At 33.1% G+C, this 12,140-nt stretch overlaps 1 protein-coding gene and 1 long non-coding RNA gene across 3 annotated transcripts in view; both read left to right on the forward strand.

Moving 5' to 3' along the window:
- LOC143071129 (uncharacterized) overlaps positions 1-12,140 on the forward strand; it is a 350,370-nt gene that overhangs the window by 315,239 nt on the left and 22,991 nt on the right. Inside the window, exon 2 of one of the 2 annotated variants that reach the window (XM_076245265.1) lies at positions 492-1,232. The exons of the other annotated variant lie outside the window; for it this stretch is intronic. Within the exon in view, the coding sequence (XP_076101380.1) occupies positions 526-1,232 (707 nt within the window). The 5' untranslated portion in view covers positions 492-525. The remainder of the gene's footprint in view (positions 1-491; positions 1,233-12,140) is intronic. 2 annotated transcript variants of the gene reach the window in all.
- On the forward strand, positions 2,012-5,583 carry LOC143073795 (uncharacterized). The gene is made up of 3 exons (XR_012977611.1): positions 2,012-3,363; positions 4,109-4,177; positions 4,942-5,583. It is a non-coding gene; the product is annotated as an uncharacterized LOC143073795 (long non-coding RNA).

Genomic DNA, 12,140 nt, shown 5'->3' on the forward strand with positions numbered 1-12,140 from the left:
GGTACTCAGCCACGTCCATCTTCGTCTCGGACAGTCTCTGTAACAGGTTAAACATTGTGTATGCATTGTGGATTTGTTCTTGTCCTTAACATGCATGAAATGTTTGCAACTAGATATTTATCAATCCAAATCAATCAATTAATTATTTTACCAATTCCTTTTTTCGCTTATTATGCGCTGTTTTAGCAAACGTAGTCAGGATATCTCTAGAACTGTAAAATGTGCATCAATTTATAAAAAAAAATGTGTTTCAAATGCAATCATCCTGGTGTTTAAAGTTAGAGTAGAACGGAATACAACCTTTGAGTTATGATATTAATTTTGGTCAAATGTCAAACACGACCACACAAGCGCCGTCTATTTTTCAACTACACTGTCGACACGGTTGGTTGAAAGTTTTTAAATGCATATTATATCTTTTAAGTTACTTAATGTATTTGCATATATTACTAAGAAAATTGAGAGTACATTACAATGACATTTTTTTTTAGGTCTTACAAGAAACGGAACAATTCATATTGCAACATGGAACGACAACATTGGTGTTCATTTTGTCGTATCCCTTTGGGGAATAAGTACAGTTTAAGAGGTCATCTTTATATCCATGCAAAACAACCACGCGTTCCCTGTAGTATATGTCCGTTAACATTTGCGCATTATAGTCAATTAGGAAAACATCTCAGATATATGCATTCAGATTATATCATCAACACGTTTGTTGAAAATGCTGAAAGTATTTATAGAAAAAATATAACAGGCATCACACCTTGGATAGAATCTGATTCCGAATGGGCAGACAGTTCCGAAGAAGAGACTATAACGAACAGTGAGGAAGAAAATATTTCGGAGGATACAGATTCTGAAAATGTGGAAGAGACCGTTGAAAACTTTTCGAATGAAACACAATACATCTTAGCAACAAATGTGAATGATGTTTCTGACAATAAAAATACTGTAGGCGAATTCGTTTCGAAAGGAGTCAATACTAAACATATGAATAATTTAGTTGGACATGATAGAAATGTAAAGAGTTGTGGTGTTTCATTTCTTGTCGAATTAGAAAGAGGAAAAGCAGGAAAACATCATTTGAATATCACAAGAAACATTTCTAATTCAAAAGATAATTCTAAACGACACATATTACAGCAGCATATGGAGTCGGAGTTCCTCAGTACAGATGACAGAGTGTCTTTTCAACGTCCTCGTGATGAAAACACAGACCCTGATTTAAGGTTTGTAGGAAACTAAAACATTAAGATACACATTAATTGTTATTTTTACAACACCACTTCATTGTTTCCCTTAACTATTACGTGAATTTGTACGGTGTATATCATATAAGATAAAATGATCATTGGAGTGCCGCTTGAACGGATCTCTACTAAACACGTATATATTATGTTTGTTTTTTATTCTATAACTCGCAGGATATACGTTAAGCTGTTAACAATAACTCTAAATCATAATATTTTACAAAATCAGTTTTACATGTCATTTGTCAACATGTGATTGTCAAAAAATTTAAGACACAATAATGACTCTCTATGACTTTTAAACTTTAATATATAAAAACTCCTGTTATAGCATATTTGATTTAGGTTATTCAAATATTATATCTAAGTAAATGCACAAAAGTGTAGACGAAAATAACAAAAAGGTTTAATTACAACTGCTGAATACATTAGACTTACAGATCGATAGCATAATAATCGCATGATAAATCAGTATTTTGTTATGTCAGGATGGATCGCATGATACAAAAGTCTGCAATATTGGACCACATGACTACAAGTTTCTGTCTGCATCAATTTAGATTGTCAACATGCCATCTTTTAATACTAAATAGTGGCTCGTAACAAACTTTTATTTGTTTTGATACATTGGCTTACTCGTATATCACAATTATTTAAAGCATCAATTAAAACTGACCATATTTTGAAAATATCCTATTTTTATTTCAAAAATTGGCTCAGAAACACAAATTCAGAAGTTTCGATACTTCAGGAAAGCTCGAATAAGAAAATCACGTGCTTTCATCGACTAACACTGCCCATGCTTCTACTTTATTGTGAAAGTTAACATGGTCCACAAATCAGAATAATAAATCAAAAAGTTGTTTTGTGTCAAGATTGATTGTATAATACAGATGAGACAGGTTTTGGAACACAATGACTACCAAATAGTATCTGCATCAATTTCGTGTACTCTTTTTATTCGAAATATTTACTCTTCCTAGTCAGGAGCCTTTAATTCAATAGTTGTTGTTTGTTTTTGTGTTACATATTTGTTTTTCCTTCATTTTTTGTACACGAACAAGGCCTTTAGTTAGTTTCGTTTAAACATAATTATTTATAGTGGATTGGGAAACAAGTTTTGCAACTTATATTATTCCCTTTCCACTTTGCGGGTGCGAGTGCTGCCTTGTAGCGGCATTATCCTGCTCTTTTTCGAAATCTACAAGGGTGTCTTTAACGTGCAAGATATATGGCTCTCTCTTAACACGGATCAGCCATTTATCGTCCCCTTCCGACGGACTATCATCGTTTCTTCGAGATCATACTCGCAAATGGTGTCAAGGGAGAGCCGAAAATGCAGTTCCTGAAATTTTTATCCCAGACGGGAATTGAACCAGGAACCTTTGTGTTTGTTGTCCGATGCACTAACCACTACATCACGGCTCTCTAAGTGGCCGTTAGTTTTCTCGGTTGAACTGTTTTACAGTCATTTCTGGGCCTTTTATAGCTGACTATGCGGTATGGGCTTTGCTTATTGTTGAAGGCCGTACGGTGACCTGTAGTTAATAATTTCTTTGTTTTATGGGACAACATCCCTAATGCGCCTCGAAATGAGGAACTCAAAAGTCACGTGTAAAGAAAAAATCTCTGTGTAGTGATATTGGACATGTTTCTATTTTTAACAAATGACTGAACTTAATTATTTGTGGTGATTAGGAAAGTAGAGGAACATAGAATAAACGTGTAAAAACTATGGAGCTATTGAATGTGTTCAAAGTATTAAATTCTCAAAGAACTTATTGTGTTAAAAAGGGGATATTTTACCACAAAGAGCCGCATCACAAAAGGATGTTCGGGGTTTGAAAATTTACGGAAAAGGTAATCTCACTTCGTACCCCGAAAATTTAACCACATATGTGAAAATGTTACAGCTTCGAAACGAGCTATCATACATATCCAAGTTTACGATATGGACTGAGCTATAGGAAAAACCGTTACCCCATTACCGCCTATGTAAAAACAATTAAAGATATTGAGCCAAAAATTTACAAAAAGATTAATCAGAAGTTTTCAGAGTGATCTATGGATGATTTCACCTTGTACACCCGGAAAAAGTGTGAAAATGATGGTTAGTATTTTCTTATTTATACCTAGATATCCCAGATGATTTTAGAGAACCATTATAGATAAATACCAGCAAATACTCAATGAAATTTTCGCTTTTAAAATGCATTACTGGCACGGGGCTGAACACTCTTTTTAGGCACAATTCTAACTTTGTTTACACCCCCGAGAGATCTGAAAGGAATTTGTTTATGATTGAAAAAGACATGAACTAACATAATAGTTTTAGCTGTAAGTAAACATGACACAATACAGTCTTTGTTATGTAATTATCACTCCGGTTTACAGGAATAACTGATAATCAAGGGAGATAACACACTTCATACGAGTAAAGTGAAATACATCATCACATGTGCTTTTATCCAATAATTTGACCCATGGTCAGTAGATATCATATGCAGTTAATAAACAGTCAAACATGTACATGTATTAAGGAAATCATGAATTATTATTTGTAATGAACACTAGCAAATCACAAGATATTGTCTTTTCTCAGTGAAAAAGGGGGAGGATCAACAAAACATTTGAAAACAATATTGCTGCACCTTTTCAACTATTAAGCTAGTTAGCTAGCACTCGTTGCTGCTAATATAAAAGATTTAAATGAAGGTTGATAAGCCACAAGGGATAAGCATTTTTCTTTCTTTGCGATAAAACTTTCAAGAATTTGATTTTTGCTCTCTCAATAATACTTATGTATCTAAACCAAATGATAACACAGCCTGCGTAATTTTTTTGTCTTATTTCAGTTCCAGACATATCATTACTTTTTAACCTGAGATGGCAAACTATAGGTTTTAAAAAGTCCTGAATAACTGGTAAGCATTTTGTTTTATTTGGCAAGCTCTAAATTGTTTATTTATGGTATTTATGCAATTCAAATTACATTCGGTATGTTAAAAATATACTGATATGAAAACTGTTGCTATGGTCTTGGCATTAAATGAAAATGCTTGGTTACTGATCTTTTCGACTCCATATTTCAAGTTAAACCTTGCGGCAACTGTTCTTCATGTAACACTGCAAACATAATTAGCATTATTTTGATATGTCGTTACTTAATGACGCCATATTACGTGTGATGCCACAATGTTTCCTTTAAAACCTCATGCCGATATCTCACTGATATAATTTTTCACTGAAATACATGTAAAAAACATTTTTTCTCAAATAGAATTATGTCAAAGAACAAGTTTTGAAAATTTGCACTTCATTGCACTCTAATTATATGATTCAAATGACTTTTACAGTAGTTTGTAGTGGTTTCTACAGTATAACATACAAGGTTTCCACTGGCTAGAATAATTAAGTATTTTGGTGTTTTTTTAATGAAATCTTTATTTTTGCATAATTTCTCTGTCAAAATGCACTTTTAGGCACCATAAAATTTTATTGAATGCTTTAACAGGGTCTGTGTGTTGTAATTTAAGGTTACATTCAGATGTTTTGTCCTTCTTTTGACTAATGAAGGTATACTGGAAGAAATTAATTATGCATACACTAAATGTATTCAAAGTAAATAAATATAGCGATAAAAGTGTCATTGCCTTATAGTGCTGAAACAGCTTTATTTTTTTTTCAGAAATGGACAAAAATACACAGATTTATTCAGAATGTCATACCGATGATAATCACATCAAAATATTTGGAAAAATCAGAACTATGGATTGCAATATGGGACAACATCCCTAATGCGCCTCGAAATGAGGAACTCAAAAGTCACGTGTAAAGAAAAAATCTCTGTGTAGTGATATTGGAAAGTTTCTATTTTTAACAAATGACTGAACTTAATTATTTGTGGTGATTAGGAAAGTAGAGGAACATAGAATAAATGTGTAAAAACTATGGAGCTATTGAATGTGTTCAAAGTTTTAAATTTTCAAAGAACTGATTGTGTTAAAAAGGGGATATTTTACCACAAGGAGCCGCATCACAAAAGGATGTTCGGGGTTTGCTAATTTACAGAAAAAGTAATCTCACTTCGTACCCCGAAAATTTAACCACATATGTGAAAATGTCACGAAACGAGCTATTATACATATCCAAGTTTACGATATTGACTGAGCTACAGGAAAAACCGTTACCATTACCGCCTATGTAAAAACAATTGAAGATATTGAGCCATATGATATCTTGTGGAGAGTTGTCTGATTGGTTATCATACCGCATCTTCTTTTTGATATCATAACAATAGTCATAATAGTCTTGAGACCTCGGGCTGGATTGTATAACGAAAAATATGTGCACTTTATTTTGAAAATGTACATGAATGTATCATAAATCAGTAATTTTAATTCTTATTATGTCAGGATTGGTCGTTTGATAAAGGTGACTATAATATTGTAACACAATGACTACAAAATGTTGTCTTCATCAATTAAGTGTGCCAAGATGTTCACGTTTTTTTCAAACTATTGGCTTGTCAAACAAATTCAGTAGTTTTGACACCTCAGACTAGTTTACATAACAGAATCATTTAACTGCACCAACCTAAACTGGTCGTATTTACACTTTAAATTCATATGGACGCATAATCATGATGACAGATTACAATTTATTTTTATGTCAGGATGGATTGTCTAATAAAAATGACAGCAATACTGGTAGACAATAAGTACAAAATTTTGTCCGCATTAATTTAAAGTGCAAGCATGATTTCTTTTATTCAAAATGTTGACGCATCACAAAAAAATCAGCACTTTAAATATATCAGGCTAGCTGACAACACAGTTTGACGGCAACATCGATAGCAGATACGTTAGATATGCTTATCAAAATAAAATGTAGTATTATTGCCAATAATACACAAGAGATCAAATGACATAAACATTAACAACTATAGGTCAACATACGGCAAAGCCCATACCGCATAGTCAGCTTTAAAAGGCCCCTAAATAAAAAAATGTAAAACATTTTAAAAAAGAACACAAACAGCCGAATTTTTGTTAAAAAAAGAACGAAAAAATAAATAAATGCATCAATGACTGATTATTTATGTACTTTACAATGAAAAGTATGAGAAGGTATCATCTGGAAATAGTGAACTGACTGACTCTCAGTATACAATGACGCTTTATTGTTTGTATTGGTAGCTTAATGTCAAGTGGCAAATATAACATTCCAAACCAGGACGAGTATAATATCTTTTTTTCGAACGTCCGAGATATCGTAATGCGTGATGATTGTACAAGGTTTTGTAATTTTAATTTTTACTACAATCAAGTCGATGTCAAGTTCTCCATAGAAGACACTTTACTGCTCTTGGATTATTCCCCGAGGGCATCATTAATTTGGTAGCTTCAGGATGTGTTCTAAAGTAAAATTAAATAACTCAAGCATTCAAAATTGATTATTTAAACTTGAAGAATATTAGTTAAGGATCAAAATAAGCTAAAAATGTTGATAGGTCATGGAGCTCCTTTTCAAGATATTTGATTCATAAATAATGGCGGGAAAGGCTGACTCGGACTTTTACCTTATATTTGCATTGGTATTATTTGGATCTCAAATCAAAAGAAAGAAAATCAAGAATCTGCTTGAATTTTGTCAAATGACCTTTTATGAGTTATAAAGTTTTATGTTGAAAGATAAACAGGTGTTATTGGGAAAACTATTTCACCTTGTATCGTATGTAAAAACACCAAGGAGTCCGAACATTTGACACTTATTCCAAAACCTCACCTAAGTAAAGCATAATGAATATAAATAAATTAGTGATTACTACTAATTCTATTCTATGTAAACTATGATCGTATTGCTTTTTCAAGTACAATAAATAACTTTACTCGTTAGTGACTCTTTTTACATTTTATACACCTTTGATCTTTTTCATTTTTTATTTTCTTATAGTATACATATAATAATGGATATCAAATTTCAGCATTTCGGATCCAAATATATTCATTCAGCTATAACAAAATGAAGGACCCTTTTTAATTGAAAGGCGGATAAAAAGGGTATCCACCGCATTGGAAAACTATTTTTATTTGTCTGGATATGAACATCATTGTTTACGTTGGGTCGTTCCGAGATTTTTTTTATAGTTTCTTTCTAGATATTATTTTATGCATTACATGCATTTTTCTTCGTTTTTCAATGGATTCTGTTTCCGTCGAAATGTTCAAACGATGTCCGTATAGTGTCCGGATATGTAACGTGTTGTTTATGAACTATCTCGTCAATTTCAGAAGATTCATAGTTATCGATTCGAAATCATTTCTGAAACGTCCGAAAAAGTACTCTCTATTACCATGAATGAAATATTTGTCACTGGACATTAAGCTACCAGCAAAACAATCAGTCAACTAACTCAAGATACTATCATTCATTTAGTATAATCTTTCCAGATGACACCTGCATAAATTTTTTATTATCAAAGTACAAATAAAGTCAGTATATAACAGTCATGTCAGTGTTAGATGACGCGGGAAACTGGATTTATGGCACACAGCATTATGAAATAGGAAACTACCTACTTCAGTGACGGTTAAAAATCAAGAAAGATGAAATGCTGACTCTCTAAATTGATGTGGACAAAAATGTGTAGCCATTATGGTCACCGTGTACAAGTATTGCTGTCATTTGTTTGATACATTCCATCAAGAACTAAAAAAATATACTGACTGATATGCGGCTTTAACGTTGTCATAAGAACGTGAAAATGATCATGAATACGGTCAGTCAGTAAACGTTTCACTTTTGATATCAACTCATATAAGTCATACTTTTTATTATAAAGTACAATAATTTAATGTTTGTTGATGCGGTCAAATAGTTTTGTTACACGAGCCAGCATAATAAATGTAATTATTTTTTGTGGCGCGTCAATATTTTTAATAAAAAAAAAGGCAGACATAGATGCGGGAAGCATGTTATAGTCATTGTGTTTCAATATTGCTACCATTTGTATTACTATAATATATCATGACATAAAAAAACAAACTACATTCATTTTGCAGCTATATTATTGTCATGATATAGTTCAGATTTGATTAATTTAGGTGATACTGTCAAATAGTTTTTTTTACACATTTTACTAAATACACAAATATAACAAAACTACTCAGTTTTTTAACGATTTAATTTTGATTAAGAATAAGAAGACATGCTGGCACATTAAATTTATGCAGACAAAGTTTTGAAGTAATTGTGTTCCAAGATTGCTGTCATTTGTAATAAATAATCCATCCGGTGTTAAAATAATTACTGATTTATTATGCAGCTATATACATTGTCATAGCACTATACAAATATGGTTGGTTTGGGTTGATGTGGTCAAATACTCTGGTTATACAAGTCAATTTTTTGAAATATAAAAACTACTGATTTGTTGTCAACCGCTGTTCAATAGTCATTTATCAATGCAACTGAAACCAAACCATAAACTGAGGAAAATACATCAACTATAAGTGTAAATACAACAGAACAAAATAATTCCTCCTTACATAAAACACATAATTGCTTTAATGTTTTGCAGAATGAATTTACTTTATAAAGTGCAAATATGGTCAGTTTTGGTAAATGTTGACAAAATGCTTTATTTATGCTATTCAGCCTGAGATTACAAAAATAGTAATTTTGTGAATAATTATTTGAGTAAAAAAGAACATGCAAGCACTATATAATGACGTAGCAATTGTGTTTAATATTACTGTCATTTTTTATATATAATAAATCGTGAGGTAAACAATAATGATTTATTATGCAGCAACATGTTTTTTTTATATAGTGCTATTTTCTATTTTGGTTGATGTGGTCAAATTTTTAGCTCACCTGGCCACTTTTCTCATCACTAACGTCCGTCGTCCGTCGTCGTCGATCGTCGTCCTAAGTCCTTCGTCCGTCGTCATTATCTTTTACAAAAATCTTCTCCTCTGAAACCACTGGCCCAAGTTTAACCAACGTTAGCCACACTCATCACTAGGGTATCTAATTTAAAAAACATGTCCGGTGACCCGGCCAACCAACCAAGACCAAGATGGCCTCCATGGCTAAAAATAGAACATAGGGGTAAAATGTAGATTTTGGCTTATAACCATTGTAGTAATTAGTCAATTACTCATTTAGTTCAATTATTAGATTTAGTCAGGGTCAACTAAATGTATTTAATATATTTGTTTTTTTAGCTTGGTTTATGCCCGCGTCACACTGTCCCGATTTTTACGCCGATGGCAACACGATTAGGGAAATTTTAAAAATCGGGACTGATCGTATCCAGATCGGGCTATTCGTAGTGTCATCTTTAACATCGTAGAACCATCGGCCACTTTTTCTAGCCTTCGGGGACAACTTCAGGAAGGGTTCTAAATTTTTTAACATGCTAAAAAATCCCCGAAGGTGCGTCCGATGTTTATGGTTCGTATTGAGTTCGTATCACCATCCTCACCCTCGTAATGTCACCGGGAATGCATCTTTGAACATCGTATTGCATTCGTGTTTCCATCGTTTCCATCGGGCAGTTTTGACATTACGATGTCTACACGAATGAATCACGAAGCTAACCGAAGGTCTTACGATGGCAACACGACTTCGTGAAGACCTCGTAATCCCGTCGAGATTCCATCGAATAAAAGTACGAAGGTGGCAAGATGGAGCTACGACGGCAATAAATCCAGCTAAATGTAAGTTAATTTTCGCGCTTAAATTTATTTAAAGTGCCATGCGCGATATGCACTGGTCAGTCTAATACGACAGTTAAGAAAGACGTTCACAAAACATGGACCTCATATCATATGATTCTATGAGAACAAGAAAGGCGACAGCGTTGTTTCTATTAATTCAAATGGAACAAGAAGAGCAGGTATTACAAGCTCAGGATTTACTTTTACAAATAAAATATTATATTTTGTCAATTTTTCATATCAAATAACATAATAAAAATCATAAACGCGTCTCGTATACCAACACTGCAGGTACACGTATATAGGGAAACAAACTTTTTCTTCATTATTCTGATTTTTTATTTATCGTCTGAGTTGTTGTCCCACGAATGTTTACTCCATAAACATTTTGTTTTCTATATGTCATATTTTGCCGCATTTGTTGCTTTCCCCACATCCTTCCTTTAGTCTATATTATTATGATATTCTCCTGGAAAGAGCTCTTTTTGAATAAAAAGGATCAACGAACCCATTACCTTACCTTTAAGATAGATCAGTAAACATGGGCATACTTATGGTCGATTATTCAGACTAGTGCACACATTTTACAGTTCAAACAAGGCAATGCAGCGCGTGGCATCCCCTCGTATGCAACATATTGGGGACAAATATGGACACTATATTTGTATATGACACATGCAGAAAATGGTAAATTGAATACATAAACTATTTTTTTTTTTAAATCAACCAAATTATTAAGTAACTGGAAATACCCACGATCTTCCGTCTTATGATTAAACCAAAAATTAAATGTACAATATAATATATATTCAATATTGATCAAACAATTTAAAACGCGTGATGCCTTCGGCATATGATTTAAATGCATCGTAAGCTGTACACGACGTCTTTTAGACATCGTATGGCCATCGCGCCATCATCGTAATCCATCGTGTAGCCTTCGTAATCCATCTTGTAGGCTTCGGCTGAGATATGAAGGTCAAATACCGTCCATCTTTTGCTATCGTATATACTTTCGGCACCCTCGTATAGACTTCGTTATTCATCGGACTTGCTTCGGTCACTTTTTGGTATTTTAAAGAGATCGGGACCAACTTCGCACGAACTTACAATTTTCACATTCGGGTGTCCATCGTATATAAAAATCGGGACAGTGTGACGCGGGCATTAGAAGAAACACCGACGTATAAACCTGTTATCTTTTGATAGCTATTAGGCGTGTGTTTCTCTGTCCTATGAGTTCTCTCATTTGTTTGTATTATAAGTATTTTTTGATAAGTTTAACATATTATATATAAATATATTATTATGAGATGAGAAATCATATACAACAATCCAAGATGAGGGGTTAGTAGAAGCCTTTGTCTTATGTAACGATGCGAAGATAAAGGTATAAAGATATAAGGTATAATCCTGTCATAAAATGTTGTCATTTAAATGTTATTATTTAAATTGCAATAAATTGCGGGAAGTTTAGCAAGCCACAAAACCAGGGTCAACCCAACATTTTTATTTAAATATCCTGTACCAATAGTTATCAAAGATACCAGGATTATAATTCAGTACGCCAGACGCGCGTTTTGTCTACATAAGACTCATCAGTGACGCTCAAATCAAAAATATTAATAAACCCAAACAAGTACAAGGTTGAAGAGCATTTGAGGATCCAAAATTCCAAAAAGTTATGCCAAATACGGCTAAGTTAATCTATGCCTGGGATAAGAAAATCCTTAGTTTTTCAAAAAATTCAAAGTTTTGTATACAGGAAATTTATAAAAATGACCACATTATTGATATTTATGTCAACACCGAAGTGTTGACTACTGGGCTGGTGATACCCTCGGGGACGAAACGTCCACCAGCAGTGGCATCGAACCAGTGGTGTAAATAGTTATCAAAGGTACCAGGATTATAATTCAGTACGCCAGACGCGTGTTTCGTCTACATAAGACTCATCAGTGACGCTCAAATCAAAAATATTAATAATCTTAAACAAGTACAAGGTTGAAGAGCATTTGAGGATCCAAAATTCCAAAAAGTTGTGCCAAATACGGCTAAGGTAATCAATGCCTGGGATAAGAAAATGCTTAGTTTTTCAAAAAATTCAAAGTTTTGTATACAGGAAATTTATAAAAATGACCACATTATTGATATTCATGTC

This window comes from Mytilus galloprovincialis, chromosome 1 (assembly GCF_965363235.1).
Source record: "Mytilus galloprovincialis chromosome 1, xbMytGall1.hap1.1, whole genome shotgun sequence".
Lineage (NCBI taxonomy): Eukaryota > Metazoa > Mollusca > Bivalvia > Mytilida > Mytilidae > Mytilus > Mytilus galloprovincialis.